This window comes from Myxine glutinosa, chromosome 1 (genome assembly GCF_964187855.1).
Source record: "Myxine glutinosa chromosome 1, kmMyxGlut1.1, whole genome shotgun sequence".
Taxonomy (NCBI): Eukaryota; Metazoa; Chordata; class Myxini; order Myxiniformes; family Myxinidae; genus Myxine; species Myxine glutinosa.
Window position 1 is genome coordinate 67,123,837 of NC_136261.1, and position 17,974 is coordinate 67,141,810.

At 50.9% G+C, this 17,974-nt stretch overlaps 1 protein-coding gene across 3 annotated transcripts in view; it reads left to right on the forward strand.

Moving 5' to 3' along the window:
• The window catches only part of IPO13 (importin 13), a 308,248-nt gene that overhangs the window by 209,219 nt on the left and 81,055 nt on the right, over nucleotides 1-17,974 (forward strand). For all 3 annotated transcript variants that reach the window (XM_068112643.2, XM_068112650.2, XM_068112659.2), the window contains exons 9-10: nucleotides 14,521-14,668; nucleotides 17,487-17,668. In XM_068112643.2, coding sequence (XP_067968744.1) covers nucleotides 14,521-14,668; nucleotides 17,487-17,668 — 330 coding nt within the window. The remainder of the gene's footprint in view (nucleotides 1-14,520; nucleotides 14,669-17,486; nucleotides 17,669-17,974) is intronic.

Genomic DNA, 17,974 nt, shown 5'->3' on the forward strand with positions numbered 1-17,974 from the left:
GACAATAAACCTTTTGAAAACAATAATAGTACATGGAATCAGAAATATTTACAGTGGATGCAGAGAAACAGTTTGAGATGGTTTGGTCATTTGTTGAGGAAGGTGTTACGGATTCGTCACTTCCGTTGTGGTTCTATTCCATCACAGGTCTCTATTCCCATCATCTTTCGCAATTCATCATTTGTCTTCCTCTCTCTCAACGATACTCCACACATCCACCGAACCATTCGCATTTCCACCCTTTCCAGCCTTCGTTGCTGCTCTACGTTCATTACCCATGTCTCGCTCCCATAAATCATAACACTCCTCACACATGCAGCATACACCTTTCCCTTCAGCTTCAACGACACTCCCCTCCTCGTCAGCATGCCACTCAGTTCCCGAAACTTCTTCCATGCACATCTCACTCTGGCAACCGTTGCCGAGTCTGATCCACCTTCTCCATTCAGCATGTCTCCTAGGTAACAAAATGTTTTCACACCTTCCAGCTTCACGCCGTCTCCAAGATCCAACTCAACATTTCCTCCATCTGAGCTCCCTCTGTGCACACCTTACACTTGAATATAGCTGCCACACTAGTTAATGACCCTCTCAAACCACTACATTTTTGATGAACCCACTCAGCGCACATTGTACATTGAATGGAATTCACTCCGACACCCTTCCTGCACACAGCACACGGCCACTTCCCAGTTCTTTCCACCTCACCACGTGCTTTACCACTTGCCATCACCTTCGTTTTTCCGATATTCACTTTCAGACCTTTTGTCTCCATACATTCCTTCCACTTGTTCATCTTCTCCTTCAGTCCATCCATACTTTCTGCAATCAACACCAGATAATCTGCATACAACAACTCCCACGGTAAACCCTCCTTTACGTTCTGAGCCAGCACCTCCATCACAGCTACAAATAGAAGTGGACTTCGTACCGACCCCTGATGCACTCCCACCTTCACCTCAAACTCACCACTGTTCCCGTCCTTCGTCATTACAGCTGTGCGCGCTGTTTTGTGCATTGCCATCACGACTCTGATCAACCATTCCTCCACTTCTAACTTCCTCAACGCCCATGTCACTACTTCACGTGGAACCCTATCGAATGCTTTCTCCAGATCAAAAAACCCAAGAAACAACTTTTGCCTCTTCTTCATGTACTTCTCCTGCAACTGCCTCACCATAAAAAGCGCATCTGTCGGTCCTCTTCCTGGCATAAATCCAAACTGCATTTCGTCAATCTTCACTTTCTTCCTTATCCTCCTCTCCAACACCCTTTCCAATACCTTCATTCCATGCTCCAATAATTTTATCGCTCGATACTAGCCACAGCCCAGAGGGTCACCTTTCCCCTTGTATAGAGGGACGAGGGTACTCAGTTCCCAACCCACTGGAATGCGGCCTTCTTTCACCACCAGATGACATCTCTGTCATTCTCTTCACACCCCAATTTCCCGCTGCCTTCAACATATCTCATACAACTCCCTTCGGCCCTCCCGCTTTTCTACTCCTCATTGCTTTTATCGCTTCCTCAACTTCCTTCTCGGTTATCTTCTCTGCCGGTCCTAAAACTGGGTTACTCTCTATGTTGCCATCCCATTCATTCTCTGCATTCAACAGTATTTCCATATATCTCTTCCATCTTCCTTTAATTTCATCTGGGTCCACAACGATTTGTCCCACTTCATCCTTCAAGCAACTCACCCCCCATCACATCACACTGTGGCGGGCACAAGGGGTAATAATTCCGCGCACCAGTGGGTGGCGCGAGCGCCCAGGCGGGGACCGATGATACATGCCCCGCCCTTCGACCGAGCGGCCACGCCCGGGGACTAGGCGTGGCCTCGGGACATATATGCGGGCTCTAAGCTCGAGCCCGCTCTGCTGCAGTTCAAGCTTTCGTAATAAAGACTTTTGGTTTTATCAAACGCGTTGTTGCCTACCTCTTTGGCAAGCAAGTTGTGTGCGCAGCACCACACTTCACTGGTGACCCCGATTGGTTCAGCCGTAGCTGACCACCGAACACGCCATGGCCAACAACGCCGCCGCGGTAAAACTCCCAGAGTTTTGGGAAGCAAAGGCCGATGTGTGGTTCGCGCAGGCCGAAGCGCAATTTCAGCTTCGAGGCATAACGGCGGACGAGACCCGTTACTACCACGTGGTCGCCGCCCTCGGGGCCCGACACTGCCGCCCGAGTCGTGTCCATCCTGCGGCACCCGCCGGTCGACCACAAGTACGGGGCGCTCAAACGTCTCCTCATCGCCACGTTCGGCCTCACGGAGATCGAACTGACCGACTGCCTCCTGGACCTTCCCGAACTCGGCAACACACGACCATCCGTGCGGATGGATTATATGCTTTCGCTGCTGGGTGACCAAGCCCCGGATTTCTTATTCCGGGCGCTTTTCCTACGCCAGCTACCTCTACAGGTACGCCTCGCGCTGGCCGGTTCCAAAATAAGGGAACCCCGCGCCCGGGCCGGAGAGGCCGACAAGTTCTTCGCGGCCTGCGACACGCGGTCGAGTTACGGTGCTGCCGTCGTGGATCCCGAGGCAGATGCTACTGCGTCCCTCGTGGCCGCTGCCGCGCCCCGCCCACCACCACCGCCGCCGAGAAAACCGCGGCCGCCCCCGCCGCCGCAAGCCTGGTGCTATTTCCACGCCAGGTTCGGCCACAAGGCTAGGACGTGTCGCCCGCCATGCTCTTTTCACAAGTTGGGAAACGACCAGGCCGGCGCTCATTAGCGGCCCTGAGCGTCGGCCATTACGGCAGCCTCCTATTCATTACGGACGCCTTGTCCGGGCGCCGTTTCCTCTGCGATACAGGAGCGCAGGTAAGTGTCATCCCCGCCTCCACGTCCGACAAGCGGGCCGGGGCCCCGCGTTGCTTGCCGCCAACGGTCCACCCATCCGCACATTCGGGAAGCGCTGCCTCTCCCTGCGGTTCGGAGGGCAGCGCTTTCAATGGTCGTTCGTGACCGCCAGCGTGCCGATGGCATTGCTTGGTGCGGACTTCCTATGTGCGAATGGGTTGTTGGTCGACGTGAAGCGCAGACGGCTCGTCCAGGCCGAAACCTTTAGCTCGCTCGCTTGTTCGCTGAGCGGCTCGTTGAGCGGCTTGCCAAGCGGCTTGCTGGAGGGTTCCGTCCCGGCGAGTTTAGTTTGCACGCTTCCGGCAGCGGACGACTTTACCCGCCTCCTCGCCAGTTTCCCGGCCCTCACGCGGCCCACCTTCTCAGCGGTGGCCGTTAAACACGGGGTGGAGCACCACATCCCCATGGTCGGGCCGCCGGTCTATGCCCGGGCACGCCGACTCGAGCCCACAAAGCTCGCGGTGGCGAAAGCGGAGTTCGCCATGCTGGAGCGGCTGAGGATCGTGCGGCACTCCAACAGCGCTTCGGCCTCTCCGCTGCACATCGTGCCGAAGCCTGGCGGGGGATGGCGGCCGTGCGGGGACTACCGCCGGCTCAACGATGCCACCACCCCCGACCGCTACCCGGTCCCACACATTCAGGACTTTTCCGCCCGGTTGGCCGACACGACCGTGTTTTCCAAGGTGGACCTCATCCGGGGCTACCACCAGGTCCCCGTCCAACCGGACGACGTCCCGAAGACGGCCGTCATTACCCCTTTCGGCCTCTTCGAGTTCCTGAGAATGCCTTTCGGGTTGAAGAATGCGGCCCAGGCGTTCCAACGGCTTATGGACAGCGTCTTGCGCGACTTACCTTTCCTGGTTGTCTACCTGGACCACATCCTAGTCGCGAGCACGTCCCGGGAGGAGCACCTGCTCCACCTCCGCACGCTTTTCGAACGCCTGGGCCAGCATGGCCTAATCATCAACCCCGCCAAGTGCCGTTTCGGCGTCGCCACCATCGACTTCTTGGGGCACCGCATCACCGAGCACGGGGCCATCCCTTTACCGGCCAAGGTGGAGGCGGTCAGGGATTTCCCGCGGCCCCGCACGATCAAGGGGCTCCAGGAGTTCCTGGGCATGGTAAACTTTTACCACCGCTTCGTACCCCACGTCGCCCAGCTCCTCCGCCCCTTGCACGAGGCCCTTCGGGGCAAGCCGGGCAAAGGTGACATCGCATGGTCCGAGCCGATGGCCGCGGCGTTCGCGGACGCAAAGCTGGCTCTCACCGACGCCACCATGCTGGCGCACCCGGCGGCCGATGCACCGATCGCCCTCACCACCGAAGTGTCGGACTACGCGGTGGGCGCGGTGCACGAGCATTGGGTGCGTGGTGCTTGACAACCGCTGGCGTTTTTCAGCCGGCAGCTTCGCCCGCACGAACGCCGGTACAGCACCTTCGACCACGAGTTGCTCGGGCTCCACCTGGCGGTCCGACACTTCCGCCATCTGCTGGAGGGCCGCCCGTTCACGGCCTTCATTGACCACAAGCCCCTTGTGTTCACGATGGCCAAGGTCGCCGAGCCATGGTCGGCACGGCAGCAGCGCCACCTCTCTGCCGTGTCCGAGTACACGACGGACATCCGTCACATGGCGGGTAAGAACAACCCTGTGGCGGATTGCCTTTCCTGGTCCGTCGTGCACGCGGTCCACCTCGGGGTCGACTATGCCCGGATGGCGGAGGCCCAGACCGCCGACCCCGGCGTCCAGGCCTTGCGGACCGCCGTCACGGGCCTCCGCGTCACCGAGGTGCCGTTCGACGCCACGGGCACGGCCCTCCGATGCAACGTCTCCCTCGGCCGGCCTCGCCCCATCGTGCCCGCTGGCTGGCAGCGCCCGGTGTTCGACGCCATCCACGGCCTGTCCCAACCTGGCGCGAGGGCATCCCAGAAACTCGTCGGGGCGAAGTTCGTCTGGCATGGCCTCAGGAAGGACGTCAGCGACTGGGCCAGGAAGTGCCTCGCGTGCCAGCGCGCAAAGGTCCACCGCCACACCCAGGCACCGTTGGCCCCGTTTACGGTGCCAGAGCGGCGGTTCGACCACGTGCACGTCGACTTGGTGGGACCTCTGCCCCCCTCGCGAGGGTTCACGCACCTCCTCACCATGGTCGACCGCACCACACGGTGGCCGGAGGCCGTCCCATTGGCGGCGACGTCTGCGGCTGAGGTGGCGCAAGCCTTTATCGCCACTTGGGTTGCCCGGTTCGGTGCCCCCTCGGACATCACGTCCGACCGCGGCCCCCAGTTCACCTCGGAGCTCTGGGCCGCGGTGGCGCAAGGGCTCGGGGTGAAGCTACACCACACCACGGCCTACCACCCCCAGGCCAATGGCCTGTGCGAGCGCTTTCATCACTCCATGAAGGCCGCGCTCCAGGCCAGCCTCCGTGACGGCGGCTGGGTCGACAGGCTCCCCTGGGTCCTGCTGGGCCTCAGGACGGCGCCCAAGGATGACCTGCGCGCGTCCTCGGCGGAGCTGGTCTTAGGGCAACCACTGCGGGTACTGGGTGAATTTATCCCCGACTCCACGGCTCCTTGGTCCGCGGCGCAACAGCGCTCCGCCCTTCAGGAGACCGCCAGGAGGTTCGCCCCGGTGCCAACGGCACACCACGGTTGCCCGCCTTCCCACGCCGCCCCGGAGCTTCACACGGCAAAGTACGTGTTCATCCGGCATGACGCCCACCGGGCACCGCTACGGCCCCCGTACGACGGGCCCTTCCGCGTGCTAGAGACCGGGGCCAAATTTTTCACGGTCGACATCGGTGGTGCCCCGGATCGCATTTCCGTGGACCGCCTCAAGCCGGCCCACCTCGATCCGGACCACCCCCCGCCAGCAGCTCTGCCTCCGCGTCGGGGCCGCCACCCGGCGGTCGGACCCCCGGCACCCCCGCCAGCAGCTCTGCCTCCGCGTCGAGGCCGCCACCCGGCGGTCGGACCCCCGGCACCCGCCGGCCCGCTACCCCCCAGCCCTGCACCCATCGCCAGGGGGCGTTTCGGCCGGGTCATCCGACTTCCCCACAAACTCACCCTTCAGGTGCGTGGGAATTCTGGGGGGGCGCGTGTGGCGGGCACAAGGGGTAATAATTCCGCGCACCAGAGGGTGGCGCGAGCGCCCAGGCGGGGACCGATGGTACATGCCCTGCCCTTCGACCGAGCGGCCACGCCCGGGGACTAATCGTGGCCTCGGGACATATATGCGGGCTCTAAGCTCGAGCCCGCTCAGTGCTGCAGTTTGAGCTTTCGTAAGAAAGACTCTTTTGGTTTTATCAAATGCGTTGTGGCCTACCTCTTTGGCAAGCAAGTTGTGTGCGCAGCACCACACTTCAACACCTCTCTTTCGATATCTGCTTTGCAATCCTGAATACCGCTCTCTGACCCTCTTCCAAATCCAAGTGTTCTCCGAACATTTTCCTACATGCCTCCTGCGCCTTTGCTACCTCTTTCTTTGCAGCTTTCTTGGCTACCTTATAACTTTCGTGCTCTGCCTTTTCTGCTCCCATACCCTTCACCTTCTGCCACTCCTTGAACTTCTTCCTCTTCTCGTCAATCTTCTTTCCAACTTCATCATCCCACCACCATGTTTCCGAGTGCCTTGGTGGTCCTTTTGTCCATCCACATACCTCACCAACGGCTCCCAACAGACTATCTTTCATTGACATCCAACCACTTTCAAGCTCAACCACATCATCCTCTACCATACTCACCCTCTCTTTTAATGCCTCCCTCACTGTCACCTCTTTCAACCTCCACACCTTCATTCTCGGTTGGTACTTCACCGGCCGAGCTCTCCTCGCACCTTTCACCCTCATGCCGCAGACAACCAAGTGGTGCTGTGAAACAGCCTCCTCCCCCGGGATCACCTTTGTGTCCCTTAGGTGCCCCCTATCTCGCCTACGCCCCAGCAGTCGTCGACCCACCTGACGTGTATGTAACAAGCTTATTATCCTCTTTCTGGAACTGAGTATTACAAATCAACAAATCAGCTCCATCAGCAAACTCCAAAATCCTTTCACCTTCTCCATTTCTCACACCATATCCGTAACCCCCATGAACTCCCTTAAAACCGTCCATACTCCTTCCCACATGTCCATTTAGGTCTCCTCCTTCCTGAACAACTTCCTCATCTTTCACGTTTTCCATCAGCTTCTCTATCGCACACCAGAACTTGTCCTTCTCTTCATTGCTCTGACCAATCTGCGGAGCATATCCCGAGATGACGTTCACCAAGAGCTTTCCAATCATCATTTTCACAATCATCAACCTTTCACTCACTCGAGTCACACTCACCACACTGTCTACAAACTCCTCAGAAAACAGGACACCAACACCATTCACACCTTCTGGGCACCCTTGCCACACAAACTTGTATTTCTGTCCCTGCCTACCCTTCACCATTCTCACACCACTTCCCTTCCATCTCGTCTCCTGCACACAACATATGTCCACTCTGCTTCTGAGCAATACTTCCACCACTTCTCCTGATCTCCCTGTCATTGTTCCTACATTCCATGTCCCAAACCTCAGAAACCGATCTCCACGTCGGGCATCAGAAGTTTCGTCGTCATAAATGGAGTGATTTCCACCTTTGCTTCGATCGGGTTCCCCACCTTGAGTTTTGACGAGAGGGAGTGGGTTCCCCCACGTGGTACTTCGGGCTGTACCCTGCCCATTATGTAGTTGTAATTGTCATGGTTCTCTTTTTGAGGCAATGTTTTTATGGCCGGATGCCCTTCCTGACGCCAACCCTTTTAGTCGCCTCTTTCGACATGCAGGGATACGGTGTACCTATTCTAAACCGCGGTACACACCGGGATGATTCTGCAATTGAAAGGCCTAAGAAATCCCACCGTCGGCGTTCCCGAGAACTGGCGCTCTCAGCCTCATCTGTGTGGTGCATTCTCACTTCTGAACTCAAAATCTACCCCCACATCATATCTGTAAGGCATAAAATAATTCTGAATGACATGGCAAGACGAGTAACAATGTTTGATTGGTTCAGTGACTGAATGGAAAGGTACCCAAATTGGATCATTCCTTGTGGTTCAGCGATGAAGCACACTTCCATTTGATTGGGGCTATCAACAATCACAGCAGTATCTTCTGGGGGTTCTGAGCCTCCTGAAGAGGTGTCTGAGATCTCTCAAGAGCCCCAAGTCCACTTGCTTCTGTGCATTGAATGCCAGATGGGGTATGCTGGGACCGTATTGGATCGAGGACGCCAATGGTATGACGGTGAGAGTCAACGGCGAGCGGTATTGCGAGGTCTTGTGGAAATTGCATGCTGATCTCACTCAACTACTGTCTCCAAACCATCTCAGACTTGCATGGTTCATCCAGGACGGTGCCCCACTGCACATTGCAGGTGAAACCATAGACTTGCTCCACCAGCTGTTTGGAAATTGTGTCATTAGCCTGAGCACAGAGCATGAGTAGGTGCCCCACAGCCTGGATTTGAATCCATTGGATTTTTTATTTTGGGTTGCTGCCAAAGGTGAGGTTTTTATCAACAAACCTCAAACCATGGCTGTCCTGAAGCAGGAGGAGGAGTACTACCATCAGGATACCACTTCAGCCATTTGCAGATGAGTTGGGGAGAATTTTGGAGTCAGGATCAAAGTCTGTTTGAACTTAGGTAGAGCACACATTGAAAATGTCAATTCCAAGCAGTATAACGAGTGATTTAAAAATGGCATGGTGCGTGCTTTCCATCAATGTATCACTGAACTTGGTACATTATGTAATTTTTCTGCAATAAAACGATCAAATAGTCCACTCTTTTTTTCTTTTCTTTTTTAAACCCTGTACAAGTGGCGCGCAACCCAGTAATGCAAGCATGGCTGGGCTCCAGGTTTTTCTCCTTTATTTTGGTCAAGCTGTGCTTTGTTGTATGCAAGATGCCCTTTGCTTTCAAATTGCTTAATGTTTGATATGGTAACAATATGGCAAGGAGAAAGCATCTCCATTGAAGCTAATTATCCAATAAAATGCAGTTTCTGCAGCGATGTAAAAAAAAAAAAAAAAAGTACAAAAGTCTAATGATGGCATAGCCAGGCTTGTAAAATACAGACTTGGCATTTAATATGGAATATTTTTTTTGTGGGGGTGAACTTACTTTTCAAGATGTCTTAGAACCAAAAGTTCATTGGAATTATGTTGAAATTATTCTAGATTTTGTTAATGTGACCTTTAAAAGAAACAAAAACCACATTTGACATTTCGAAACAAATAAATTGATCCTTGAAAGTGATGTAAACTGATATCGAACTCAATTCATGGACAGTACTGTGTTAAACTTCTGTACGTTTTCCAGAAGTATCTCTTTATTTTGCACATTAGCCAAATTATTTTTTAACAAAAACAAAAGTTAAATTACGACTGGGATTACGGACAGTAAAATTACAGTTCAGTCAGGAGAGCACGTACACGTTGAGGCATGCTGTTCACGAGATTTGCCAAGGTTTGGACAGGAATCGCTTGCCATGCAGTGACAATAGCCTGCTGCAATTCACGCACAGAGGTCAGCTGCTGGTCCAATTGGTCGATTTGACGCGTTAATTCTGCCCACAAGTTCTCTATCGGATTCATATCCGGGGACATGGCAGGCCACTCCGTATGCTCTACACCACGGTCAGCAAGAAAGTGTTGGATCATGCGAGCACGATGAGGCCGTGCATTGTCATCTTGGAACACAAAGTTTCCTCGAAAGGCTGCACGAGCAAATGGAAGCAATGTTTCTTCCAGAATGGCCCTGTACTTGAACTGGTTCAGGTTTCCATTCAGAACAACCAGGTCAGTTTTGCCCCCTGCATGAAAAGCAGCCCAGACGGTCACCCCACCACCTCTAGCTTGGACTCTTGGCACTATACAATCTTTGTTGTAGGCTTCATGCACTTGTCTGCGCACTCGGACGTGGCCATCTTGATGATAGACCAGAAATCTAGACTCGTCACTGAAGATCACGTGATTCCAGTGTCCTGGCTGCCATTGACGGTGCTCTCTGGCCCACTGCAATCGGCGCCGGCGGTGTTGTCTGGTCAGGCGTGGCTTTCTCAGGGGACGCCTGGCACGATAGCCTGCTTGAACCAGTCGTTGGTTGACTAGCCTTCTGGATACAGGCACATTTGTCAGTTGCTGCCACTCAGCCCTAAGCTGATTAGCTGACTTGGTACGGCCATTGCGGACTAACCGGTGCAGCTGGCGATCATCCCTTCTTGTGGTTCTGCGGGGACGTCCTGGCCTCGGTATTGGAGTAGGGACACCCCTCTGAGCATTTCGTTTCAGGATCTTTGACACCTGACCTTGAGTGATGCCATACTGCCGAGCAATAGCACGCTGTTTCATGCCGTAATTTCGTAAAGCCACCACTCCATGACAAACACCATTGTCGAGTTGACGGAGCATCTCCAGAGGAAGCGGCAATAACTTTTGGAGATGTGCAGCAGTTGTTTTCCACTAATACAGAACGCAACAACACTTGTATACCCGACTGTGAAGCCAATCATCAAATGCACCTGTCCGTACATTTTGCCACGCCACCTGTGATATAATCCTGTTATTGACTTCTTGCTGTTGGTGTTGTCTAGCGTGTTGGGCTAGCCCTGGTGTTGGGCTAGCGGCTAGGGTGCCGGCTTAGGATCCTAGGATCCTGGGTTCGAATCTCGGTCGATCGCCGAATTAATGCCAGGGGGGTTGACTCAGCCTGTCATCCTTCCGAGGTCGGCTAATTGAGTACCAGTTCACTGGTAATTCCCTGTTTGTCGTTGAAGGCGGCAAAAAGGGTTGGCGTCAGGAAGGGCATCCGGCCGTAAAACATTGCTTCAAAAAGGGGACCAAAAAAAAAAACAACAACTACCACGGTCCCCGAAAAGGCCAACCCCCGCTTTGCGGGGAAAAATGGCCTCTAAACGGCGGTTTTTTTTTTTTTTTTTTTTATTGACTTCTTGCTGCGACAGACAATCAGTGACATGGTTCTTTCAACAAATCAATCACCAAAGTGTAAAAGAAACTCACCAGATTGATATACTGAGTTAAGAAAGTAAACCCAAGTCAAGAAAAAAAAAAAAAAATTCCATATTAAATGCCAAGTCTGTATTATAAACCACAAACACACATGATTTGCTTTTTAAACAGTCGCTATGGCTATGTTTAAAAAAAAAAAACACGCATCTCTCTTCCCAGCTTTGTGACTACTAGGGCATGCCCGTACTATATATATGCCCGTACTATATATCTATCTAAAATTATATCCCCCCCCTCTATTTACATGAAATGGTTTGGTCCATTCGCAACGCCAAAGCGAACGGCGAACGGCTTGCGAGTACAGTGACAATCCCCCCCCTCTATTTACATGAATGGTTTGGTCCATTCGCAACGACCACAGAACCCCCCCCTCTATTTACATGAAATGGTTCGGTCCAAAGCGAACGGCTTCCGGAGTTTGGTAAAGAAATCGCCATCGCGTACACAAACGCGCAGGAAAGCGAATGAATCGCAAATTCGTTTTTATTAGTTTTAAAACATCGTTTAACGCCAACATAGCGCCAACATAGTTTGCAAACGTGAAATAAATGAATACGCTCTCAAATGTGCCATCCGAGGCAGAGTGTGTCCGCCACGTTCGGCACACGCGCTAGTTCGCTGCTCTCTGATTGGTTGAAGCGTTTTTTGGACATCGCTCGGTAAGTAATTGTCCGATTAATATGAAACCTTGAAAAGGCACATCCTCGGGTCCCCAGCAATATACCTGGCAAGTTTCAAGTATATCGGACCCGTGGTTGTCGAGAAACAGCGGTCGCATACAAACACACAGACAGACACACACACACACAGAGATTGCTGGAATTATAGATAGATGTATTAAAAACCCAGACAGGATTCTGTCGTATATATCACATTTGTAATCTTTTCAAAAGCACATATGGCAATTGAGAAAGGTCCATCCGTTTATTAGTCTGTGAAGAGAAATGCTGTCGGGGCCATATATTTATTTCATACGCAAAATGGAGCATTGTTTAATTTCTCTCCCCCCATCCCCCCACCCATCCCTTACCCCTGCCCCCACACCTGTAATCTCCTCCCCCCATCCCCCCACATGCCATACACAAGAGTTCCCCCTTCCCTCCACTTCCTTTTATCTCCTCCTCCTCCAAACCTTCCCCTCTCTCTTGACTTCTCTCACACTGTCCAACCCTCGTTTGTTTTTCCTTTCCTCCCTTTCATCTCCATTTTATCGCTCGTAATGTTTCTTTTCAGTTCAATCCCAAATAACAGCGTAAGTTGAAAGGCTATTTGATATGTTTGCAGGTGTTGCTCCCACAGTGTCTGTTCCACATACGCAATTGCAGTGAGAATAATGAAAATTGCCCACAAAACAAAAAAGCATTCAATAAATCCCTACCTGGAGTGCTTCCGATTCCACACGAGGGCTGCGCATTTATCTTCCAGACAAAAGAGGTCACGCCGGGCCACGGGGTTACACTCACGGAAATGGCTAGTGGAAACGTAACTGGGCATGCAACACAAAGAATGAGCCGACGACAGAAATAAAATACCACTTGATCACCCACACCTTCTGTCTGCCCTTTGCAGTTGTTTTTCTTTTTTGCGTTGAGAAAAGTGCAGGTGTCGTACTCGGAGTGGTTGATGGAATTTGGGATTTTTTTTTAATTTTTTTTTTGTATACAGAATTGAGGCTCGTGTATGAGCTAACACATTGAACAAGACAACATGCACAGACACATAAAACATGCAATGAAGGGAGCGGGAGACAAGAGGGGGAGAGAGAGAGAGGGAAGCACACAAGCATAACAACAGTAGAGAACAAGGACATCGGTAGATCGGTAGATCTGTGGAAGGGGGAGGGCTGGGGGAGGAGGGAGGGGTACACGCGTCCATAAAGCAAATGAACACTACGAGGAATTTCACTACGAGGAATTTCGGGAAAAAAGTTGGAGATTGAAAGAGGCGGATTTGGGGTGTTTTAACGGGGGTAGAAAAGATCAAGGTTTTGAATGGGGGAAAACAAGAGTTGGTGGTGAACAGCTGTTTTAAAGACCTGGAGGGAGGAGAGGGATTGAAGAGAGTGAGGGAGTTTGTTTAAAGTGGCGGGAGAAAAGAGGAATGAAAGAGTGAAGGTGAGCAGAGTCTTGATTTTGGCAGTTTCACAATTTAGTTCTGGGTCCAAATATCGACCCAGCTATAAACTGTCATCCTGGTGTTTACAGGAATGCTGATTCATCAATGTGTGTGCCATCCCTCTGATGGACGTTAAGTGGGCAACTCGTCTGCCAGCGTTAGTCAGTGGATTGTAAAGGTTCCATCATGATAGCAATATGTCTTCAGTTTCTCAAGAGAGTAAGCGTCCGTCTCCATAGTATGTATGAAAAAACAGCACCGGTATTAATCTTGCTCTCCCCCTCGCCATTTGCAAAATGTATCTTTCTCTCCAATTCTTTTCTCCTTTTCTCTCCCACTTTTCTGCCCTCTCTTAAAATTCTCACATCCCATCCCCTTTTGGGTACATGTTATTTTGATGGCTGCTGGGAACATAAGACCAAATATGACTTGCTACTTATTTTCCCACCTTTCTTGTGGGGGAAGTTTTCTTGTGGGTGGCAGTAATATGTAAATTGTTCAGGGTGCCAGTGATAATTTACCTACTCTTCGCAAAACACTGTGGGATCTTTAATGTCCGTCAATGAATGCTGGCATAGCCTGGTGTTGGGCCAGGTGTTGGGCTAGCGGCTAGGGTGCCGGCTTAGGATCCTGGGTTCGAATCCCGGTCGATCGCCGAATTAACGCCAGGGGGGTTGACTCAGCCTGTCATCCTTCCGAGGTCGGCAAATTGAGTACCAGTTCACTGGTAATTCCCTGTTTGTCGTAAAAAGGCGACAAAAAGGGTTGGCGGCAGGAAGGGCATCTGGCCGTAAAACATTGCTTCAAAAAGGGGACCAAAAAAACAACAACAACCACGGTTCCCGAAAAAGGCCAACCCCCGCTTGCCGGGAAAAATGGCCTCTAAAGGTGGTAATGAATGCTGGCATACGGGACATCCGGCATCCACTTTGTGATTCAACACCTTGAATACCAACACTATTCCGACAGCTTTTCGCCGAGTGGGGTATCGAACGCATTCTAGACAGCGCAACGGCATGTGCTATATCTAAACACTAAATACATATAAATTTGTAGTTGAAGGTCCAAATGCAAAATCTATAAACACATAGCTCTTTCTGGCAGTGCTTTGGTTAATTGTGTATTCTGCTCGTTTCATGATGATCCTGTGATACATTACCCTGGGTTATTGTTAATTTATCATAATAATTTCGCTCAATGCAGATCAGATATTGTACACCACAAACAATTTGGCTTCGGTGGGGCTTTGGTGCTGAAAATCCAATGATTTCTGGTTCACGTATATCTTGCCAGTTGCCAGTTTTTCTCTAACCTAAGGCAAGCGAGGGCTCGATGAATTTAATAGCTGCGACGGTTGCTAATTTGAAGGCTTCATCAATAGCTAAGTGATGTCACATGCGGGTTTAAATCCACAAGTTGTTTTGACAGCACACTTGGGAAATGCATTCTGACATTCCCACCCTTCATTACCCTCCCCGTCGTAGCAAACAGAAGCGATTCTGTACGGCTTCCAGTCCATCGCTGAGACGTTGGATGTTAATCACTCCGATGTTATACCCGGCTTGCTTGGCCTCATCCCACGGATCAGCGTGTCCAATGTGCAACTCGCCGACACCATCATGTTCACAATCGGTGGGTCCTGTTGCTGCTTGGAAAACTGCACATGGCTTTACGACAGTGTTCATGCAAGCACGTCACCATTCAGCAATGTATGCTGATTTAAAGGCTTGATATGAAACCGATGTCGATCATTCTAAAATGTGGAGCTAAGCGCTATAAATTTTCCTCCTACCGAGACCGAGTTTGTTTGCTTCAAGTGTTCTCTTCAACCTTAACTGTGTGTCGCTGTTTATGATGCCCTTGTGGGACTCTTAAATCTGATGATGTTCATTTTCGATCGTATTCCTCCACAATGATGAACCCTTTTTCAAACGGAAACTAAGCTCGAATCGAACAATGTGTGTGGGGATAAATGGAGGGGGAAGTGGCAGGAGAGGACGCAAGGGGTGAACAAGATGGACACAGAAGGAAACTTTGCTGCATAACCCCAGTTTTGAGATGTAATGAATAATGAATGAATGAACGTTTTGAGGCCATTTTTCCCCGCTGGAGCGGGGGTTAGCCTTGCGGGCCCCATGACAATCATGGTTCCCTGTTTGAGGCAATGTTTTTATGGCCGGATGCCCTTCCTGACGCCAACCCTTGGTCGCCTCTTACGATGCGCAGGGATACGGTGTACCTATTCTAAACCGGGGTACACACCGTGATCATTCATCCCAGCAAGCTGGTACTCAATTTGCCGACCTCGGAAGGATGACAGGCTGAGTCAACCCCCCTGGCGTTAATTCAGCGATCGACCGGGATTCGAACCCAGCACCCTAACAGCTAAGCCAACACCAGGCAGATGTAATGGTGCATTTTTAATTGTCAAGATGGAAAATGAAAAATTCAATAACAGTGGGATAAAGTAATTGTTATATATTTTTATTTGGGTAAATTTTTTTCCTCTCTTGATAAATCCATTCATTTAGGGGGAAAATGAATACGGGTTCAGCCCTCGATCGAGATGGAGTAACAACAGAGCGATTCTGAGCACATGATAAACTACAGTACATGGTCTTAGGATGCCTTGCGTGACTTCAGCTCTTCCTTTGTTCTACTTCAACAGGGATTTGCTGATTTTTCCGCAGAGATTAATTGACTCCTGATGGTTTAACTCATCGTGGGCTTTTGCCTTTGCCTTGCACTGCGGTTGAGTGATACCGAACATCAGTTCTTATTCTGTGATTGAACATTTTGCTCTGTGTTTGGTGAAAGGGCTGTTAGTGTTTTATGTCCACTCCCCATGTATTGTGCCTAATTGGTGGTATGCAGCACAAGTTTTTGTGAAATTGAGGGAATTGGCTGATCATCTGCCTGTTATTCCAATTTAGGAGTGCTAGTGTTTGTATATGATGCCAGCCTTTGGATTTAATGGAGAAAACTAGACCGGCACTCAGTATAGACCATACCTCTACCAGGCTGAACAGTTTACGTTTTGTATCCCACTGATAGGCCATATCTGCATCCGGACCATTCGTTCCTGTCACACACCAAAACTTAATCAGCTTGTTCTTGTCACCTATCCAAATCATCCACCTTGTTTTGTCATAAGCTATCACAAAGTTTTGAGATTTTTTTTTTTAGTATACAAGATCGAGGCTCGTGTAAGAGCTAACATTTATCACAAAACACAAACTGAAACATAAAACATAAGATAAAGGGAGCGGGAGACAAGATGGTGAGAGAGAGGGAAGCACACAAGTACAACATTTGAGAGCAGGGACATCGGGAGATCTGTGGGAGGGAGAGGGCTTGGGGGGAGGAGGCACGGGAAGGGGGTAGGGGTGGGAGAGGTATAAAACACATGGACACTGCTGGGACTTCCAGGAAAGAAGTCGGAATTTCAAAAAAGTGGATCTGGGGTGAATTGACGGGGGGGGGGGGGGGGGGGGTAGCAAAGATCAAGGTTTTGGATGGGGAAATGATAAGAGATTGTGGTGAACAGCTGTTTTCAAGACCTGGAGGGAGGAGTGGGATTGAATAGAGTGAGGGAGTTTGTTCCAGAGGCGGGAGAAAAGAGGAATGAAAGAGTGAAGGTGAGCAGAGAGTCTTGGTTTTGGCAGTTTAACCATAAGAGGGTTGCGGGCAGATCTTGTGCGACCTGTAGGAATATTTGGGGGACAGAGCCCAGAGAGAGCTGGGGGAGCAAGGGCGAAGACAAGTCGGTGGAAGACAGAAAGACCGCCAACCTGCCTGCGGTGAGCGAGTGAAAGGCCCTCGGAGTTAGCTTCATCGTGGGAGATTCCAATGATTCTGAACGCTTTGGTTTCAACAGCGTGAAGCCGAGCTAGGTGTGAGGCAGGAGCACCGGCCCAGAGGGGAGAGCAGTACTCCATTGAGCTGCGGATGAAAGCCTTGTATGTGGTGAGGAGCTCAGTTGTGCCAAGGAAGGATTTCACACGACGGATGATGCCCATTCAGAGACTGGCTTTGGAGGCGAGCTTGGAAATGTGGTTTTCCCAGAAAAGATATCGTGCTGTATATTGTTTTGGCCCCATCTCTCAATGGTGAAGAATCTTCTTTTTTTTTTTAAATCTCATATCTGTATCTGGATCTTCACCAAAAGCGAATCAATGAATCCTTGTCACACATCCAACCTGTCCACCAAGTTTCATCTGTATCTGTCCATAGCATTTTGAGATATCTTGCTCACAAACAAACAAAAACATAACTTCCATCCACCTTTGATGACGGAGCGAATAACTAAAAAAAGTAATTCTCATATTTTATAGATTAGGCATTGGGGTCTCTTGCTGCAAGATGTATTGCTGTTTAGCTTTGTTTATTTCTCTTCATCTCCGATTCATAACGAGTTTATAATATGCTACCTTGTAAACTGATTGCACAGGTGCGCTGGCCGAGTGGCTTTCGGATCATCCGGTTATGCTGTCTGGAGTTCTACCACTCGTGCTTCAGGCCCTGTCTAACCCCGATCTCTCAGTCTCCAGCGTCTCGACTCTAAAGAAAATCTGTCGCGAGTGTCGGCCTGACTTGGCTCCTTATGCCCCAAGCATCATGGCTGTGGCACAGGTGAGCATGCCTGCCAGTAGTCTACCTCGACTCTCTTGGCCAACTAATGATAACGACTTTGAGTCATCTCCCGACAGGTGTCTGAGGTACATTTTCATCATGTAGAAGAATTGGAACATTAATTTGTTCAGATGGGATGCAAGATCGATGTAACGGTACTTTCAGGAAGGTCTTGTTCTTTTGGGGGGGTTATGGGGATGGGTGTAAAGAATCGATTTTCGACCTTTTGTTCTGTTCCAATGCTTTTGTGCTGAAATCTTTATTGAACACATTCGCTGTTTCTCCACGTTGCTATAATTTTTTTGG